This window comes from Bacillus rossius, chromosome 7, assembly GCF_032445375.1.
Source record: "Bacillus rossius redtenbacheri isolate Brsri chromosome 7, Brsri_v3, whole genome shotgun sequence".
NCBI classification, from domain to species: Eukaryota; Metazoa; Arthropoda; class Insecta; order Phasmatodea; family Bacillidae; genus Bacillus; species Bacillus rossius.
Window position 1 is genome coordinate 40031650 of NC_086335.1, and position 22797 is coordinate 40054446.

The following is a 22797-nucleotide window of genomic DNA, read 5'->3' on the forward strand; positions in this document are numbered from 1 at the left end:
ATGTTTTATTGCAGTAGTATACATGTCCACATGCCTATGTTGTTAACAAACTATGTATTTTCAAAGAAAGCCCTTTACTTTTACCTATGCATACAATTAAAAGTGCACTACAGTAAAACCTCGTTTTTACTAATTTAAAGGGACCAGAACAAAAATATGTAAAAAGGGGGAAAACATAAAACAGGGAGTGTAAAAATAATTTTTATTATTATCTTACTATGATTGTGTTGTGTTTAACCATTAACTCTTACTGTTCTCTTATCCTTAAGTTATTTATGGTATTTCCGAGCTACAGTAATTTAGTCACAATATTGATGTAAATTTAACTAGGACCAAATAATTATTGTTCAGGCTAAATAATTTAAAGTAATTTAACAAAGATATCAACATCTATACCAAAAATTGTAATATAGACAGGAATATATTTTGAATGCTGAAGTTTTAATAATACCAATGAAAGATAACAGTGAACTATGTTCTCATTCAAATTACCATGAGGAATAAAAATACGACCTCATACCATGACAATACAAGACCATTTGTAATTCAATGACACCCTATACAATATTCTAACAAACTCTAGAATATAATATGTGGCAATCAATATTTTCACCTACAAATAAACAGAAAATAGGTAACTATCGTTGAACAATAGCTGGATAAATATTTAAATGAAACCCAAAATTAATACACGTTAATTACTATTAGTATTACATTACCTACTATATCAGAGAAAAGAAAAATTACTAATTATCTTAGCTAAACTTGCAGGTATGCGATAAACAAAATACAATGAAACAAATAATTTTATTTAAAAGAAAATATGATACTTGAACTTGAAACTAACATTCATATCAATCAATTATACTCATGAGAAACCTATACGAGACACATTCAAAAAATTAACTACATACCGACTGAAGAACTCTTGCATACCAATCCTATGCTTGCAGTAACAAAATTTACTCGGGAACGTCGTATCATCTCCTTGATATGAAGTTCCAATGTTGTAGTCTAGATAATGTATGTCGTTCGTAGCAATGGTTACACTTCACTCGCAGAGTTCTTAGCCTTGAATAATTCAATTCTATCGAAGGCGGGTTACAGTCTCTTGTAGAATTCAAGTCACCAGTTATGAGCTTGTGCCGGAAATTAGGAATTTCGACACGTTTTTAAAATTGTTATTATAATTTTAAATTATTTTTTGGAAATTTAATTTTCTATATAATTTAGGTACAAAAGGGTGATTTACACTTTGTTAGGCTGGTGTACTCTCCGTAGTTAAACTTTGTGCCAGTGGACCGAAGCACCCTTTCTCAGGGGCCAATCTGATATTTTGCTAGTCTAATGTAGACGTAAGTAGCCCGTAGGACATTTCTTTCGCCTGCAATCACGTCCGAGGTTTGTAATATTATTTCCCTGCATGATCAAAACTGCATACAGCAGTTCTGGACGAGTCGTTACCACTTCTCAGAGACGAGCTTACCGTAGCCTTTCCCGTCACGAATACGTCTTAGGTTCACTCCTCGAAAGTCACGGCTAGGAGGCTCGTTCCCAGCCTGGTTGCGTTTTATACCCCTCCCTTACTCCACCTACACCCCCCCTTGATTCTAAGAATTTAGCCCAAGATCATTGTCCTGGCGTGAACCCCGCCAAGGCAGTGGCCTACTCCAAGGACATTCTCTCTTGCCCTACAGAGCCCTCCACGACACCTAGTGACAGAAAAAGTAACTTCGGCCCTGGTCACCAGCGTGCAGAGCCCACGCTCGTGACACCTAGCGGCGATTCAGCTCACCGCATCCGTTAGTTCCCCTTTACGCCGCTATAGAGCAGCTCCGCGGCGCCATATGCCCCTATGCTTTCAAATCGCGACCTGTAGAAGTCGATTGTTTGTTGCTTTCTGTGCCCGCCGGTAGAGAGACCGGCAGTCGCTCTTCGGCGCAAACAACTGAAGTCGTGCTTATGACCACTCGGTCACCTCCGGATGTCTTCGGCCTAGAACCAAACCTTCCTCCTCTTTTTCCCTAGAGCTGACCGCTCGTTTTAATTAGGAGCTTTGTCCGCCACCGCGGCACTCAGTACTGACTTCGGCTACTTACCGCGTCATCTCGGCGTCCTCTGTGTTAAGAGGCTATTCGCGGCAACGGCGAAATCGTGTGAATAAGATATGTAGTCAGCTGCCTTAAGGGATGTGATCCCAGCTAAATTTCAGTAGTAGCCAGTCAATAGAAACAATTAGTACAAGTCATGTCTTAGTTTATATTTTATTATTTTTTTTATTTTCTAAATGACGATTTCGGTCGCGCCATCCGCGCTATTCTCGGTCCGCGCCATTTGGATGTCGGCGCGAGACATCTCCTGAGCCCAGGAGCTACACCCTGCTTGGTGAGTTACTTCTATCTTTTTCCTCCCCGAATTCCCGTTTGTTGGCCTTTTCAGGCGACTGTGTTTGACTGTCTGGAAGCAGGTCTAATTCGTTTGGAATTTGGCTTGTGTTTCAGACAGGGTCCAACATTTGGGCGGCGAAATTGCACCCATCATGTGGTCCTGGACCTCCAGCTTCAAATTTCTTTAAGAGCTTCCTCCCGACCAGATGTTCAACTTGAAGCCCCGGGTGATATTTAACATACATATAACTTCCCCCTAGCGGCAACGAAACAAATTATTCTATGCAAACCAGCGAACAGTGACTTGATAACTTAATCCACGAGAATACGTAAACTAATCAGTGAAAGAATCTAATATGGTGGAATATTTCAATTTTTTGTTCTGTGATGATGTTGAATTAATATAATATAAATTGTTTTAAATAATTTTGGGCCGGCCCTCCTTTTTGTTACTTGCTAATATCTTTTATTGCGAAACAATGCCAAAACAAAACCTATTTAAATAAACCAGGGAAACCTATAGACCAAGCTACTTATGTAGTGTTTATTTATTTATCCTTAATCTATTTAATGATCCACTAGCTCCCAAGTTGCTTGCGTGCAGGGAGTCTAAATTTGTCTTGTTCACCACCTCGTGTCCCCTCTGGTAATACTTGTATTTTTCTCTATAATTTTGCCCAGCTGTTTCCTAGGCTTTTTTTTATTAAACCTAAGTAATATAATTTTAGGGCACGAGGGGCGTATCAAGTTCATTGTTGCACTCTGAAAACTTGCTCGAAGCCAAGATGACGTCTTCATTAGAATTCTAGTAGATATTCTTAAATTCACAGTTACAAATTCAGTTTAAGTATTTTAATTCTTAATTAAAGAATAGTGTTTGTTAATATTCTATTTCCAGCAAAGATGAATTCCAACTGTCAAGTAGACTTTTTGCAGATATTCTGACTAATATTCTCTCAACTAGATTCAAAGGTAATTAAATTTCAACGTAGAAATGTACATCCACCATCAAATGCTTAAAAAATAATATTCCTGTCTATCTTGCTTAAATATATTCCATTTTCTTCAACGAAAAAATTTCAAATTTTGAGAATGAACTTAGTATACATTTGTTACTTACATTGGCTGACTCATGACTGAACGTTCCAAATTGAATCCTGTCGAAAATTCTTCAGCAACAGGTGACAGTTAACCAAACATATTGTTTGTTACATATTTTGTGCAGTTATAAAATTATCTGAAATTAATTACACTTCTTCGAACGTATAACTGGTGCTAAATATAATTTCACTTTAACAAAATCAACCACTATTTTTACTTCATATGATTAATAACTTATTAAATAAACTTTTATAAACATTAACATTGGTACTACACTATCTTTCTATTGGTTACTAATAATCTAATGAAAAAGCAAAGCTAAAATATACTATTACTAAGAAATTGCAACATAATTAAGAAAATGAAAACATAGAGAAACAAAGTTTACCCCATACTATTTACTTTTAACTTTTTATTGTTCCATCTAAACGTTTCTGCTGGTTTGCTATTAAATGTGACACTATTTCAACATAAATTGCAGGAAATGCTTTTACATAAAGTAGGAAAGTAATGCATTAATACTATAGGGAAAACAATGTTGCAAGTAAAAAAATAACGTTAATCGCGGGAATTTGTAAATCCCAGGTACATAAAAATGAGGTTCTACTGTATTTTTAGCAGTTCAAATTAAAACTATTAACAGTGGCATAAAAACACTCACAGGTTCAATCTTACACAATAACTTTTCCAGTATACTTAGAACTTAAAATTAATAATTTAATTCATCTCAGTACTATTGCAAAATGGTAGTACATAGTGGAAAAGTGGTCTACTTAACATATTAAATGTGTAATAAACATTTCTTTGTTTGTTTTGTTCCACTTATAGGTATATGAAAAAAATAAACAAAACTTTCTACCACCCTGGATTACAACAACAAAAAATACTTAGGAACCGTGGACAAAATTTATAAGAAACTATGTTTAAATCAATAGTTATATGCAATCCACCATCATGTTCACACTGTAGTAGTTCACTCACACACTCACTCTTTTCCTCCCCCCCTTCTCATTCTATGGTTGATTTATTTTTGGATATTCCCCTCCTAGCTATACCAATGCAATACAGTACACATCACTTGCTGGTACAGACCGAGCAGGCATCAGACAGAGAATAATTTGTAACAACCCAGATAACAGCCTTCCCCATCCATCAATAATAATTTGTTATTAATTTTTTGTCATATTTCAGGTTAGATTTAAAGTTTTTCCTTTTTTAAAGTTATTGTAAACGCAATTCTCCCGGTTTATTGTTTTTTTAATTCTTTTTTTTTTATTTTTTTTTGCTGGCTTCTTTGTGTGGGAAGGCATGTTGACGTGATTTTCCTTCATTTTTTCCACGACCGAGGCTTTGTTTCACATGCTAGGCCTGTGAGTCACGGTCACGGGTGTGTGAGAAAGATAAAATCGCTACGTCGTGGGAACAGAAGCAAGCATTTCGTGGAAGCCTGTGTTACCATGCGCCGTGATTGGCTGAAAATTATGTCAGCGAGCCCAGGACACTGCCCGCACGAAGGAAAGGAAGGCTGTAAAGTTAGTCATTGTCTGAGCACCGTGCCGAGAGGTCATGGTCAGGCGATGGCTCGCATAATTTAGCAATGTTATTTTGAAGTACAACCTTGCGGCTACGGTCCGGGCGATGCCTAAGAACTTTTATCTTTCTTTCGAACATTTAAATTAATTTGAATTTTTTGACGGTAGTTGTAGGCGAAGCCCACAGCGAGGCGACAAAAGGGTTTTGTCCAGCCCGGAACTTATCCGGGAAATACAATGTAATTTGTAAAAGTCTACGTGTTTTTCTCCTTTATGGAGGTACAGTCAAACCTCTATCTTCGTTTTTCAGGGGACCAACAAAAAAATTCAGTAGACACGGACATTCAATAGATGTGGACTTCACGCTTAGATTTTGGAAAAAAATATTTCAACCTCAAAATTAGTGTCAGAAATATATCAGTTACTTGTCATTAAAGGTTAATCATTTGAAAAAATAAATAAAAATGGAAGCATTTTACTTAATTCAATTTACACTTGCAAAAAAAAAAAAAAAAAACACACGCACAATAAACCTACATGGAAATTAAAGTCTTTTTCAATATCCTGAAGTCTGAAATATGTTTACTCATGTCATCAAATGTAGAGGTGTACTGAAGAAGCCGATTTTGCCAATATTTAGTTGAATCGGCATTTCTGCCGACTTCCGATACGCTTGTTAATTTTCGGCCGATATTACTGAAAAAACGAGAGAGAGTGCCAAAACCTAAAAATCAACGATTACCCTTTTCACTTTTTGTAGTAGTACTGCGTTCTTTCAGATCGTATTATTTCTTCGCAACATGTGCTAACCGTACATATAAAAATTTTACATGCTTTTTTTTCTCAATAAAGTTCTTTAATTTTAATATGTCATAAATAAATACATTACCATCACGGTAAATATACATCTTGGTTGTTACGGTAACTATAGTGCAAATGTGGTAGCTATCATGCTTCTGTATTATTATGGTATCTACAAAGAATCTTTAGTTCTTTTTATGGTAATTATCATTAGATAACAATTGGGTTTGTACTGTAGTTATGGTACATCATCCATTTTCTTCGTAAGTTGTTGTTCATTTGTCTTTTCTTCATGTTTACGTGCTCCATTACTTGGCTGCACATTTAAGGTGATTTTTACTACTTCTGTATACAATCGTTATTGTTTTCATGACGGTTTCTGTCTAAGAAATGGTTATTTCTGCAAAATATTTATGGTTAAACGATCATCTATTATAATTTATAGTGACGGGACCACATATTTTGTATGATCAATGCGGACAAAACGATAATTCGAACATCGGTACAAGCGGACTTTTTTAACCTTAGTTGTATGGCAATTTTGCAGGGACCGTAGAAAGTATACGATAAACACGGACAATCAATACATGCGAGTTCGATAGATAGAGGTTTGACTGTACCGTTTAAATTTTAGTTGTGTGCTCTGTTGTACGGAATAGTGTAATTTTTACATAAATAAATAAAAAAGTAATACATCGAACATTGTTTATAAATTTCTTCTTTCTTCATGACCTGCAACCCGTATGTTCCACTCATCACCTAATTTGAGCTAGCCGGAGGTGGTGGGTGGTGACAAATTGCACTGTTCACGTAACTTCTGAGATAATTTAATTTAACAAATTATATTAACTCATATTATTATTATTATTATTATTATTATTATTATCATCATCATCATCAAAAACCAGCATAGGATAGTTATTTAAGCCCATAATAACCCACACAGTAAAAAGGTTTTTTTTAAAACCAAAATGAAAAACTCACATACAGACCCTACAAATTTTTTTAAAAATAAAAATCAGCATAAAAGTGTGACCCATACACGGGAAAATAGGGTAAGTTTGATACTAACTCTTAGCATAGGCCTTTTAATCAGCACTAAGTCAGCGTAGATTATTAGCAAAGTAGCACTTCTGCACTAAACAAAAATCATGCATGTAGGAACAATTAAGCCATGGATTCACTAGGCAATACCTGACGTGCAACATGTAGCCCAAAATATTGAGTGACGATGCAGAACTTTGGTTTAGTTATCCTACATGATCAGTCATCGATATCTTGTCGTAACGTGACATGACATGACTATTATTGATGTTGCGCAAATGTCTATGCATGTCCATATTTGATGGGCAACCACAGAAAAAAACCTTATTTACACTTTTCGGGAAGGGAGGGGGGGGGGGGGGGGGACAAATGAAAAAGTCTAGATTTTGGGAAAGCGTAAATTGAGACAAAACTGTTAAACTCATCTAATAGATAATTTTACCTCATTTCCTGTATGTATTCCTTCTTTAGCAAATACTTTACATCAAGGAAAAATTCAAGCCATTATCAAAAAAATCACATTAGAAACAGAAATTTAAATTTATTTATTACTAAAAAAAAGAACAAATTAATTCATATAGCATTATATGGTTGAATAAAAAGGTACAAAGAAACTTAGATCTTTAAAACTTTTCTGTAAAGACTTTACTCTAAAACACGTATCACATATGTATTCTAATTTTTAGTTTGATCTCACTTTTGATTGACACCATAACACCAGTAAATAAATATTAGAAAACAAGTATATATTTTGTACCAAATCGAAATAAATTAAAAATAAAAACATGACCTATACATAGAGGTACACGAATTTCGTTAATGACGAAATCGCGAAATTTTACTAACGATTTAGGAACTTCATTCTAAGCACTTAAAAATGTGTTTCCAAACGCCTATTTTGATTTTACAGCATTTCGCTTTCACGAAATAACTGGCGATGCCGCGAAATTCATTACTATTCGCGATATTCTTGTTTCACAAAATATCCGCGAAATGTCAGAATTTTAACGCGATATGAATATCAAGTTTCACAATAATACTTTTGCCACAAAACGTATTCGTTTGGTAAACAAAAACATCGTAAGCCAACTATTATGAGATGCGCCATAGATAAGTTGAAGCAAAATAAATACCAAACACTCTGCCTGAAAGCGGCAACCATTTATCAGCGATCCTAGCGGGATGTGGATGAAGTTAGCCGTTTGGCCATATTCGTTTCCGTTGCAGAGATACTTATCTCTGTTCCGTTGTTGTATTGTTTGTAAATAATAACAGAGAGGTTATGGGATTTTAACGTCGCAATACGCCGGTCATGTGAAATGACCAAATGAGGTTTGAAAAGATCCTACGTTCCATGTAAATACAGTAAAACCTCGTATTTACGTTCTCGTTATTTACGTTTTCCCGCAAATAACGTCATTTTATGTAGGTCCGTTTTATTGTACATTAACTTTCGTGTTGCATTTTCCCTGAAATTACACCGCTACGTAACCAAAAAACCCGGAATGTACGTTTCAAAACACGGTAAAAATGTAAATACTCGTCACGTTAGTCATAGATGTGAAAAGTTTGAAGTAGTTCGCCTATTGTCTGTAACCTTTCGTTTTGATGTATCGACAAGTTCTATGGTGCCTATCCTCTACTAACGTTTTAATCTTTGCTGCCATAGAGAACTTTCGTAGCAGAACCACAAACGGTTTTATTTATGGTGTCATAGAGCACTCTCGTAGCAGAGCATAGTCCGAAGTGCTGAGCTATCGATACTACCGGAAAGCGCTCATACACAGTACGTATATTTAGTAGTGCTGCATTATGTACAGTACATATCTATGATGGCTTTCATTGTTTACATTAGTCAACGTCCGTTTTGGTTAGCACGTGTTTTTTTACGTTCACAATATTATTTATGGCAAGATTTCGATTGAAGATGGATAGGTATAAAGTTCCACGAAATACTTTATCTATTGAAGATAAAATTAAAATTATTGAAAAATTTAATGTAGGCTTTATGTTGCATTGTTTTTTATATTTAAGAAAATTATATTTTTGCAGTGCCCTAAATGTGTTGTAAACAACTATTGTTTGTCTTGTAGCACCAGTAAATGCTGATACATTTTTTTAAGCTAAAATTTAGCATTAACTGCCAATAAAAGTGCTTTCCCACAATTTACACTTTCCCGCAATTTACACTTTTTCCTTGAGGTTCCTTGAAAAGTGCAAATAAGGGGTTTTACTGTAGGTAAATGTGAATGAAAATAGGTAGTTGCGGTTTGTTTTGTTTGAAGTTTACTTGATACTTCACAATGCCTAAGGTTGTATCTGTGTTAGAACGAGCTAAAGAATACGAGCATGAAGGATTCATTGTTTTTAATAAAGAAAAGCAGATAATGATGTGTAAATTTTGCAATACGGTAGTAGATTGGAAAAGGAAAGATACTTGTGAAAAACACTGCAAACAGCGAGCATCTCATTTAGAGAAGAAAAAAAGTCAAACATCACCATTAGGTTGTAGAGTTAAAAGGCAAGTGACACTCGAGGATAATATTGTTCTCCATAAACGAGCAAAGGAAATTAAAGTCAAATTTGCAAGCTATACAGTGCATGCATTTGTTTCTGCAAATATTTAAGTAATGTGTATATAATCTACTAGAAAACATTTCCACTTCTGTAAGGCTTACGCAGGGATCTAGCGATTGCTGTATCAAGTATCACGTACAGCTTTGTGTGTGTATCATGAAATTAAATAATTAGTAAAACAAAATTTTTTTTTACCGAAATACTTTTTTTTTACCGAAATATAGCACCGAAATCCTATAATTTATTTACAGAAATCAGGCAGTTTTATTTACCATTATTCATGGGCTCTACCTATACACAAGATGGAACTTCGCAGTGTACAGATAACAATCGCCATTGTAGTACACACTAACCACGCAATAGTGCCGGCTAACAAAAATAGTTTACCCTTTCCTAGACAGAGTATATGCACTCTATACAAGCATCAAGTCAGACATGATGCCAAATACCACTAGCTACATTTTCATGCATGCTACACAGCGGTGAGGGAACAGATACTTGAAAATGAAAATTTACTTTCAGACTTTGTATTTCTATTAATTAAATAAGTAAACTGTATTTTCCAAACAAACAATGGATTTCAAAGTTAAAAAACACAGTTTTAATCAGGAAACAAAGTTTTTGGGCAACATCTTAATTGGGGAATAATAATGAACATCATACATCTTTTGGAGAAAATGATGAGGCCAAAACACTTTACCGTATCTGATGGGAATTCATATTGAGTGGGAACATTTTACACGAGTTTAACATAAATAAAACAGATTTTCATTTTGTATACAAGATGTGGATAATGAGAAGAAAGTTATGACCACAATGTAATTTGAAGAAAAGTTTGCATTACTGTAAATGACGCTCATAAATAGGACCTAAAGACATGTTAATTCAGTGAAAAAGTAAATATAGAGTTTTGTAACACACGCAACATCACACGCTACTGTGCAACGTTGCTAAACACATTGAGCATCACATGTTGCCTAGCGAATACATGCTTATTTTCAACCAAATAAATCTTACTTTGCTGCTTGCGAACACGTTCTTGTTCTTCGTCATCACTCAAGAACAAACCAAACTCTCTGCGCAGTCTCTCAGTCAGGTTCTCCCGCTGCTGTTCCACCATAGTCGGAGCAGAGTTCCACTTCATGTAGTTCAGATCCTCTCCACCTGGGCAACAATGAACAACCTAAATATAATATATTATATTCACATAAATTTCACATACATAGAAAATCCTGCACAACATTTTTTACCACTAGGTTGGATTAGTTTTTGTTAAGAGGACTCCTTAGTCAGGGGTGTGTGTTAGTGAGGTTAAATGACAAGTGTGACACTACCTAGTGCTTCTAATGCTGTATCTTCTCTGAACTGACACGCAGTCTTCTCATTGGGCATAGGGCAACTATGAAATATGTTCAGTATGCACATCCTAACAAAAAAGCCATTTTTATACCCTTGTTTCCCATTTGTCTATTGTTTTTATTATTATTATTATTTTACCAATCCTTGCCACGGAGAGAGAAGAGGCGGCAAGCTAGTTCGGTTCCTTCTGTTATAATTAGTACTCACGTTATAATGAAGGCAAACATATACGGGGCTGAAGGAATATAAAAGGTGTACTTATAAACATTACCAATTGCTACAGTTTTGTCATGGAATATTAAACTGAAAGCATGGTAAAACTCATGCCAAAACTACAACTGTTTGGGCACATTTGTATCATAAACACGTTAATTGTTAACGGTTCCAGTTCACAGGACATTTACAATGATAAGAGGGCGAGAACCGTCAACACTGCCACATGACCTAATTTTTTTTTAACCTAAATTGAAAACTTGCTTAAGGTTACACAAAATATTTTACAAACAAAAAATCAGCATAAAATGCCTGACCCATACGCAGGAAAATGAGGTACAAATTTCCACAAAAAAAAATAGCATTAACGATCAAGGAAGTCTAGGGCAATAAATACGGTTACTGCTAGTTAACCTGTCTCTTCCATTTGTAAAAATTATAACTGCATATATATTACATAACCACATTAAGTGCGAAGCAATGTTATCTATTTTGTGCCACATGTATCACTGAGGTCACAAATATAAACTTCAATTCCTCATCTGTTGAGTTTTAATCAACTGATGAAGTCTAAGGAAATATTTGTACAACATTGTGTTATGAGGATGCTGGCCAGCCAGCATGCACGCTAGCCTGCAGGAGGAATGAGATACAGGTAACACCTGTCCCTCTATTACTGCTACAGTCAAACCTCATTAATACGAATCCGCTTAGTACAAAATTCTCGTTTATGCGAAGTACTTTCACAGTCCCGGAAAATAAAGTATGATTTCCTATGTTATTCAGTACTTTTAATACGAAATACGATTAATATGAATTACGAAGTTGTTTTGAACCCTCAAGTAGCTGTTAACGTGTATAAGTAGGTAAACGGTTAATACGAATTTCACCGCCGAAGTCTAAAGTAAATCGTCTTCATAACCGTCATGTAAACAAACGTTTCTCCAAAGATACATGTATGTATCCTACAGCGCAAAATGGTCGAAAAACAAGATGAAAAGTGGAGTATTGTGTGGTGTTTATATCCTGACAACAGAAATTTTTTGCTTTATTTGTTTTTTTGTCATTTGTGTTTTTTGTAGTTTTCTTCTACAGATATACTTGTGCTTAGCAATGGCTAGGGCCTGGAAAAATTAGCATCTATTTATTACATAATTAGCAGTTATGATGTTGAAAATTAGCATCTATTTTCCAGAAATTAGCATCTATTTTTAAGAAATTTGCATAAGATATTAAAGTTACATAACAATACAAGAAGTTGTAATAGTGTTTATACCCATTATGACGAATTTTAACACAAACCAAAATCATTAAACGGTATTTGTAAACAAACGTTTGACCACTAGTAATTTCAGATGGAAACAAACTGACGATTCGAGTTGACCAACTTCAGTACGCTAAACGTGCACCACAAAATGTATGATTTGTCCCTATGTAAAATATTGATCAGAAAAAAATTTGAAGACTAAAGTGATTATCAACGAATGTAAAAAACCGCGTACTAAAATATTTGTAGTAGTTTTCAGCATTTAAAATATTTTCATTTTTATCTTTGCAAGTTCACTACGATCCCGTCAACGACCTAGATATTTTCTAGGTTGTTGGTTTCCGCGATGCGCTTCCCGGGAAATTTTGTTTTGTTAGGTTAGATACTCTTCATGAACAGGCAACACACGATGCAATGGCGAACGTAGGCGAACGTGATGTGATCTAACAAAACAAAATAACTGCGTCGATAAGTAGTGTGAACATTCTTTTCTAAACAACATTCAACGGTATCTTGAGTAAATCGTAAAGAATAAATTTACAAAATTACTTATTCTATACTATCATGCGTGATATTTGGTTAAGGAATGTTTTATAAATAAAGGTTAGGATTCGGATTTTATTCCTTCAACAAGCCTTGTCAGAAGCTATTGTTTACGGTAATTGTGTTATGGTGGCTATTTTCAAAAAAAATACTTTGAGGAATGTGTGTTCAAGCCATTTTGTTGCATTCTATAGTGGTTTTTCGCCCGATAATGGCAATTTTACCGCGATTTCGCAAATATAGCATTTATAACAACAATTAGTAAAAAATCGCATCTAACCTCAAAATTCGCAAAAAAATCGCATCTATCGCAAATTGCGAATTTTTCCGGCCCCTAGCAATGGCGTATGTCCAAAAGCTTACATAAAGTCAGGACTGAATAAGTACTCCTTGAAAGGTGCACTTTTTGCCTTGTACTTAATAATATCCGGAATGGCTACAGTCAGGGAAAACCGGGAAATGCCAGGGAATTCCATATTCAAAAAGTTTAGCAATATACCTTACACCTGATGGGACTTCTGCTGAAACCATATGTGCAAAACATATTGTGGTGGTTTTGATTAAAATTAATATTAAAAACAAAAAAAGTTTAAACTTAAAAAAACTCTTTAAAACATCACAAACTGTTAAAAAAAAAAAAGTTTAAAACAATAAAAAACATGTTTTTTTTCCCAACCCTGTCTCTCTCTCTCTCATGGGTTAGGCATGTTCCCAGAGCCCCGCTGAGATATTATGGCATTAGATATTAAATTTAAAAAAAAAATGGTCTAGGTACACTTGTTGAGTCACACAGCAGTATTTCTGCTAGAAAATCATAAACTTCAAAATTTCTTGGATGGAAAAATTTAGCATGGCCTTCAAAATATTTATTTTAACACAAATGAACTATACTTTGCTTTCCGTCCACATTCCAACATTTCCAGGGCGTGACTCTCAGCAACTGCCACAGTGTGTAGCGTAAGAGAAAAAAGAAAAGCAATTACGTTATGACTTCCTCCACCTTCTGCAACAGCCACCCACCTAGTTATTTAAAACACCTGTCGCATCGCATTCCTCACATCTGATAGGGAGGTTAGCCAGCAAACAACTTTCAAAAATGGTGTAAGTGATGCTGTTTATTGGCACAGTGAGTAGTTTTCCAACTAAGCTGTGAAAAGAGCTCCACAACAAAATGGCAAAAGTGATGCAGTTCATCAGTACGACAAGCAGTTTATCAACTAAGCTCTTTTCAACATCCCTGTTGTTGAAATCCAGATGGCTTTCAAAAATACATGGGGTTTCTTGCACTAAAATGTACAGTATATTTTAATGAATATGTTTGTCATTACAGCAAAGTGTTTTTCTTTACCACAAACACCTAAGATAATTTTTATGAAACAGTATAAGTGTGCACTGAACTATGTGCAGGTTTCCCTCGATTCTGGTAAACAATAGTCGATCATAAACATTTTTAATGGTGAGCTGTTAAGATTTAACTTATTTAATCATATTTATACAAATATGAGGTTACTTGTAACCTATAATTATGTAACATTGATTTACCTTTCTTTTCTTCAGCAGAATCCAATGCACTGAATACAGGAAGATTTGTAAGAGCAGGCGAAGAGTGCTCAGGTTCATCATCTGACGAAAGAGATGAAGAACTTGAAGAACGATGGATTTGCTTCCCGTCAGCGGCAGGCATTGGAGCATCATCGTCAGCTTTCATTGGCTCTGAGCAGCTGCCTCTCTGCTTGCGTTGCCAATATTCTGATATTGACAACTAATGAAAAAAAAAAAAACAACTATAATTAAAATAGTTATCAACCCATAAATGAGACTATGACTAAGGACCAGTTTCACTTTGTTATTCGAACACACGTTCACTAACATTAAAAAGACTATCATTTCTAAAGATAAATTTTGGAATCGTTCCTCACTTATTTTTTATCCATACAGAAGTAATCTGTGATTCTCTAAGAAATGTTTAAGATAAATATGAAACAACATGACATTACGCACTGTGATCTTAGTCTTCCGAAATGCAACATTTACAAAACCGCACATACAACCAAGATATGCAAAATATGCAGAGATAAATTCAAATAGACTCATAAAAAAAACATCTACTAATGTTCACTAAAATTTAATCTAATTATAATTACTTCACCCAGCTAACACTTGATTCAATGCAGAATAAACGTGACTCAACAAACCAACAATAATTTAGTATCAAAGTAATTTATAGCAAAGATTTACTGAAGTATTTAAGATCAGACAGTGATAGTAACGTCGAAGGACTGTGCAGTCCCTACCGTTCTAACCTTGCGCTTTGCAGGTTTTTTCGATCCTGATAGCGCAGACTCTGATTCCGATTCATCATCCTCTTCTTCATCTTGTGGATTTGGGGCAAGACTCGGCAGAGCAGGCTGCGACAAGGGTGCAAGCTCGGGTCGGGGCAGTATGCTCTCTGTCTGCTCGAACCCTCTGCACACATCCTCCTCTGTGCCATTGCTATTATCCTCCTCTACATGGTGACCGACACGAGGTATCTCCTCCAATACCTCCACCTCATCTACGGCATCAGTGCTTTCTTCTGCCTCTTCCTCATCATCATCATCTTCACACATGGACTGCAAAAAGAAAACACAAACTGCTACTACATTGACGTACAACCGCTAAAAAGTATACAAAAAATAATTATTATTTTAAAATGGATACCAATCACCAACTACAATAATTTACAGATATTCTATATTACTACTATTTTCTATTGCTAATCACTACAAAAACTAATAGTCAATATTATTACTCAGAAAAGTAGGGAGAAAATAAGTTTTCATAGCAATAGCAAGTTACATGACTAGATTAACCATCCATATTTAGTTTCCAGAGCCCACAGCAAGCAGTTGGACGCCTGCTGCCAGCTAGCTTACGAAAGCTGCACTATTTTGTTTTATACTAGGATCATAAATTACAGAATCATTTCTTAATTACCTAAACATGGAAAAAAAAATTGAAAAGCAATCTCGTTTTAAATCCTGAAGAACAAAATCTGCATTATAATGCCTGAGTTCTAAAGTGATTTTGATGATACTCACAGATAAAGGGACAGTGGTGGTTCTGGCAGTTCCACCTTCCTTCAGCAAGAAGCTGTCAACTGTCTGTGTAGGGGTAAGTGGAGGCGTGACGGACTGTTCTGAAGACATCGACTCTCTAGCAAACCTGCGTTTCTTCAGGGGTGGGACACAGTCCGAGCCTGGGGGAGACTCTGCAGAAAATAAACATCATTGAAAAGTAACACAACTGCTCTGTTGAACAATAGCAATTACCTATCTTCCTTAATAAATAAATAAATACTTTTAATATATGTGCATTAAACATTAGAATGAAAACTTTAACTAAAGACAGCAAATATTAATAACTTGACAAAGGGCTGCCACAAATATAAATCAACCAAATTTCCAAAAAAACCTAGAAAATTAAAAAAAAAAAAAATCTGTGATTATTAATTTACCTTCACAGTTTCTGATACGTAAAATGCATTTTTTACTATGAATTTTTCTCTCACCCGATACTGTAATAAAATAAAATAGTCTAACAAAATCAATTTAAGAAAAATGTAAGCAAAATTTTCAGGATAGCAACTTCCTCAAATAATATAAATTTAGGAGGTTTTATTTAGTATGTTTGACAAAAATGCAATCATTTTACTAATGCAAATGATTGATATAACATTGTTTTCACAAAAAACACTGGAAGACTAAACAACACTGACTCACATTCTTTTAACTTTATTGTGAATTTTGGTGTTGCCAAGAAGTCGCAAATCCTTAAGACTACATCAGACGTTACTTAGAGTGGTCGCAGTAGTCACATCTGAGCAATATAAAACTTTTTTTTTTTAATATGGTGTATTTTGGGCATGGTTTGAGTATTGATGGTATAGTAGGCGGCCAGTACACATAGAACTTTTCTTCAATGTAAAGTTAAAGTATTCTTTTTCCCTCTATTTGCACTTTTCCCTTCCTGAAGGGTGAAAATAAGGGGTTATACTGTAATAAAAAATGTGGCAGTAGTATAACAATCTTCCCCACACCAAAGCAATTGTGAGTTATACAAACATTATATATTGCAAAAGGGGTGTGTAAATCTCAAATAAACAGAGATCACATGAAAAAGTATTTACATATAAATTCTGTTTGAAGTAAAATGATGTAGAGCTATCTAAATGTTACCAAATGCCTGCAGTTTATTAGTAGTATACAATTCTAAATCACAGTAGTTAATTTTTACAGGTAGTTTTAAAAGTATACTGAGCTTGTGTTATTTTTCCCACAGATCTACGAAATTAACTTCCATGAACACAAGTCAAGAGATGCACCAAAAAAGTTCAATCTCAGCATAAAAAACTATTCTACTTTATTTTCAGCATCACCTGCAAGATATTGAAATGTCATGGTACCATATTTATCTTAACACAGGCTGAAGTTATTCACTCCAAATAATGCTATAACTAAGAAAACTGTGCTCACACAATCTTTCAACAGAAACAGAACCCACCTGCACGGCTGTTAGGACTTCCTCCAACTTCCCCTTCTTCGCTAATGGCCTGACGCAACCATCGCTTCTTTGCTGAACCGGACCCAGCCTTAGCATGGGTAACACCTTGCCCCTGCACCAAACATTTGTTATGCGATAATGCTAGAGCACTGTCTACCATTACCTCAGGAGGGGTGGGGGGCTGATTCAACCACTCATTCATCAACGCCTGAAAAGGATATAAAGTCAAGACCATAGTTTAAAACAAACAAAAATAAAAGAGTAGTTGGATGAAAGAAACTAAACACAAACTAAAGAATAAAATCAAATTTTCTTAAATGTTGACACAAAATAGGGTCTAAATTAAAAAAAAATAAAGTAAATAAATAGATTTATATCATAAGTATGTCATATAGGCTACAAGTGAACATGCCATTATCTAACCACCACTTCATCCAGAGTTTACTTTAAAAACAGATAAAATTAAATAGTCTAGAAAAATGTTTCCATATTTCTAATCAAAAAATATTTTTACAGCAAAACCCTGTTAAGGGCCCCACCTATCTCGGCACACATTATGTGTGCAGAGTTCAGGAAAAACTACACAAATTCAAAATCGCTCAATCAAGTAATGTCTATTTACGAAAAGCATTTCAGAATATGCTGAGAGCAGTTGAATAGTCCCGTTTCCAGATTAAATTTTTAAAATTTCATTTTAGAAGAGTGAAAAAGGCTAAATGTTTGTTTTTAGCAAATTATTTATGCACAAAACACTCAGTAATTGTTCTTGGAAACACTAACGGCAACTGTATGAATATTAATAATTAAGTATTGGGCCGATTCCTAAAACATAAAAATTCAGGTTCCATTTTTGATTATTAAATTAAAATTTCAAAATACATACAGTAAAATACTGATATAACGAACTTCACATTAACGAAAATACTTTACCGAATGATTTGAAATTCCCCTACAATGACTGTACACATACAAGGTTAAAATATTTCAAATTTACTAAATATATTTTCGCTACAACGAAAGCATTTTACCGGTTTTCTTCGTCAATATCATATGCATTTACCGAATATTTAGTCTATGCTTCAAAATATTTACTTACTGTCGTTCTCTTGGCATAATTTCAATGATTCAAGCATTCAACTGCTTTATTTTGTTGTCTATTTACATTGAAAACGGCACTGCAAAGTTTGATGTGCATTTGTTTTCTTTTTTTTCTACCCAAGATATGGCCAATTGCTTTTACTCACGGCCATAGACTTAAAAATTCACTACTAGTAGTAGGAACTGTATGTTTAGATGTGCGCACTTCACTTATTTTATTTGTGGCGAGATATGGCAACCAGCTTTTCCGTAGCGGTAAAATTTATGAAAAACTTGCACAAAGTTAACTCACTGGAAAACTAAATGCCGCTAAAACTGGCAATATCAGCGACTAAATGGTTTCCATTTTCTGCAAATATCGTTCAGTCTTTGGTCTGTTCGGTTTCCGTTTCCATCATTGATTGTTTACTACATTTTGTTGCCATCAGTGATTTTCAGTGACGTGCTGTATTTATTTATGCATTTATTATTTTTCTAACCAAGTTTCCGTTTAATTTTTATCATCATGTACGATAAAAAAAAAAACGGAAACAGTATTCTTTAAAAGAAAAAATGGAAATCTTGAAGGAAGTAAACAAAGGCACATAAAAATCACACGTGACCAAGCAGTTTGCTTTGGCACTCTCTACAATACTGAAAGAATGGGGGAAGATTGTGAAGATGTATGAACAATCATAGCTCAGTTCCAACTGCAAAAGAATATTCTTTTACAGAGATTGAATTAATTTAATGTTTTTTTCAAAATAAATAACTAACCATGTAGCATAATGCAGCTCAAATAATATTGATGATTATAGGGTAGGTACATACATACAGTAAAACCCCTTATTTGCACTTTTCAAGGAACCCCAAGGAAAAAGTGTAAATTGCGGGAAAGTGTAAATTGTGGGAAAGCACTTTTAATGGCAGTTAATGCTAAATTTTAGCTTAAAAAAATGTATCAGCATTTACAAGTGCTACAAGACAAACAATAGTTGTTTACAACACATTTAGGGCACTGCAAAAATATAATTTTCTTAAATATAAAAAACAATGCAACATAAAGCCTACATTAAATTTTCTCTAGTACAGTTTTATAGGTACATACTAGTATAAATTCAACACTTTTTAAAGAAATCTGAAATTTTTGTTTGACTTTTCTTTTGTTCAGTTTGTATGGTCTGAATTTATTTTTCCAAGGAATGAAGTGCATCAACTGCATTTTCACTGTTTGGTGCACTGAGAATATAATTCCTTAGAGTCTGTAGGGCTTGAAGTGCATCGATCGTCGTCGGTATGGGAGTTTCCACTTCCGAATCATCATCTTCACTACTTTCTTGTTTTTCTGCCAGATGACTATCAACAATGTCCTCCACAGTCTGGACTTCACAAGTTACAACATTATCATCCAGTTGTACATAGTCAGTGAAGTCTCCATTTTGTGAAAGTTGCAGATATTCTTCTTTCACTTTATCTGCTCCAGGCAAGTTTTCACTGGATCCAGCACTCTGTCCACTGTCAACAAAGAAACCAGCTTTCTGGAAACAGTTGGTTATAGTTTCTGGTGTAACTTCCTTCCATGCTCTTGCTGCGAAATGTAGTGCAGTTAGTAGATTTATTTTCATTTGTGTTGGGTCCTTGCCATTGTCCAGCATGGCAACTGCTCTGGATACAATGCATTTGCGGTAATAGCACTTGAAAGAGTTGATGATGCCCAGATCTAGGGGCTGGAGTGTGCTTGTGCAATTCGCAGGGAAATACACAATCTTCACATTCCTCAGCTCTATGTTTATTTTGTGGGCAGGGCACTGATCAATGAATAGCAAGACATTTCGGTTACACAGCGCCATTTTTCTGTCAAAAGCTTGGATCTGTTGCTGAAAAAGAGACCCTGTCATCCAGGATTTATTGTTTGCTTCATACAAAGTTGGCAAAGTTTTAATGTTTTTAAAACAACGTGGTTTTTTTGATTTGCCGATTACAAACAACGGAAATTTTTCAGAACCATCAGCATTTGTAAGTAAGAGAATGGTAATGCGATTTTTGCTCAGCTTGCCACCATGGCATTTTTCCCCTTTAAAGCATAATGTTTTATTAGGCAATACACAGTAAAACAAACCTGTCTCATCAGCATTGAAAACATCTTTAGCTGAGTACCCCTCCAACTGTTCCTTGAGCGACGTGTTTTTCCAAACATCAGCAGTTTCCTCGTCCACACTCTTGCTTTCACCACACACAACCTTATAAACAACATTATGGCGCTGGCGAAATCTGTCTATCCATCCATTAGAAGCTGAAAATCATCAATTCCAAGCCTCAAAGCAATGACTTTTGCTTTCTCGCGTAGTACGTTGCCATTGATTGGAAGATTTGAAGAGCGAGCACAAATGAACCACTCATACAACAAACTTTCAAGTTCTTTAAATGTAGAGTCTTTCACGTACTTGCGCTTCTTCGCACTAGGCCCGCATTGGGCAGCATTTGCTTCAATAGAACACCTATTTTTAATTATTGTGTTTAAAGTACTAACAGGAATATTCAGTTCCTTGGCCAAAACCACTCGGGTACCCACATGCTTGTCAAACTTCTCAATAATTTTAATTTTATCTTCAATAGATAAAGTATTTCGTGGAACTTTATACCTATCCATCTTCAATCAAAATCTTGCCATAAATAATATTGTGAACGATAAAAAAACACGTGCTAACCAAAACGGACGTTGACTAATGTAAACAATGAAAGCCATCATAGATATGTACTGTACATAATGCAGCACTACTAAATATACGTACTGTGTATGAGCGCTTTCCGGTAGTATCGATAGCTCAGCGCTTCGGACTATGCTCTGCTACGAGAGTGCTCTATGACACCATAAATAAAACCGTTTGTGGTTCTGCTACGAAAGTTCTCTATGGCAGCAAAGATTAAAACGTTAGTAGAGGATAGGCACCATAGAACTTGTCGATACATCAAAACGAAAGGTTACAGACAATAGGCGAACTACTTCAAACTTTTCACATCTATGACTAACGTGACGAGTATTTACATTTTTACCGTGTTTTGAAACGTACATTCCGGGTTTTTTGGTTACGTAGCGGTGTAATTTCAGGGAAAATGCAACACGAAAGTTAATGTACAATAAAACAGACCTACATAAAATGACGTTATTTGCGGGAAAACGTAAATAACGAGAACGTAAATACGAGGTTTTACTGTACTTCCATTTTGTTTTGCCATTGCATTCTGTAGTATGGGAATAGTATATGTACGTTGGGATATTTCAGTTAAAAGAAATTTCAGTATAAAGAACAAAATCTCTAGCTTTATAAGACTGTTATAACGAGATTTTACTGTATTTCAAATTCAGTTGCTACATAAAAACAAATTTTACTCAAATGACATACTGCATTAACTCAAAAATTAAACTCATTTATTATTACCATCAGCATGTGGAAAAACTATACAAGTATATCAGTAAACTGAACTAATTATTTAAACTGAATTTAATTCAATAAGCACAATAAAAAAAACACTAACATTTGCTGGTTGGAAAAATACTGGGTCAGAGTTGTTTTAACACATTTTCAGACTGATACATCAGAAAATTGTCCAGTTCCCAATAGCTCTTCCTCACATTGTCTGAAATATTTGTGCATATACCAACCTTCATGTTCACTTTGATGAAACCATAGTATCCAAAAGTTTGTCCCGCTTCATCATGATTCCGTTCAAAGTTGAGGGCGACAACCCTAGTTTTTTTTGCCATACTCACTCTGGGAGTCTTGGTATCAAGGGATTTGCATCAATTTCCAATATTATTTTTAGTTTGTCTTCAAATGATAACGCCTTACATTTAATGGGTCCCTCACTACGTGTAGATGTCAATATGCACTGTTTTTCACAACACTAAACTTTTATTAAGCTTGATAACCTTAAAATCACCCCTAAAGAGATTGCAAACTAACACCACTAATTTGTGGGTTATTAATTATGGTTTACTGAGCACAATACAAAGTGTGCGCATTGCTTGCAAAAAATAAAATGCAGAACAGGTCAAAGAATAATGGCTGATGGTATTCTGGTTTAAAGTGTATTTGCCACCTGGTATAACAAATGCAAGCAGATAATTGGTCGAAAAATTCACTAGTAACAGCGTACATGTTTCAATGTTCTTGTGTGTTTATTATTCGTCAGATGTTATACCTTGAATGGGGGAAATGGCGTGCAGATGAAACAGCCTTTCAGTCTACATAAATGTGACAGATGATTGGTTGAAAAATTTACTTGAAACAGCGTGTGGCATGCCGCAAAGGTTTTGACGGTCATGTGCAATAAAAATGTTGGTATTGTTTGG

The 22797-nt window shown here is 35.0% G+C and overlaps 1 protein-coding gene across 10 annotated transcripts in view; it reads right to left on the minus strand.

The window, feature by feature from the left end:
• LOC134533871 (treacle protein-like) overlaps positions 1-22797 on the minus strand; it is a 92380-nt gene that overhangs the window by 16543 nt on the left and 53040 nt on the right. For 4 of the 10 annotated variants that reach the window (XR_010075403.1, XM_063371593.1, XM_063371591.1 and 1 more), the window contains 5 exons: positions 17367-17478; positions 15905-16074; positions 15128-15436; positions 14367-14586; positions 10460-10606 (listed from right to left, as the gene is read on the minus strand). Coding sequence is in view for 8 of the 10 variants with exons in the window: in XM_063371593.1 (XP_063227663.1) it covers positions 10460-10606; positions 14367-14586; positions 15128-15436; positions 15905-16074; positions 17367-17478 (958 nt within the window). In the remaining 2 variants the exon portion in view is untranslated. Of the gene's footprint in view, positions 1-10459; positions 10607-14366; positions 14587-15118; positions 15437-15904; positions 16075-17366; positions 17575-22797 lie in introns of all 10 variants that reach the window. The other 6 variants (XR_010075402.1, XM_063371588.1, XM_063371587.1 and 3 more) reach the window with 3 other exon arrangements.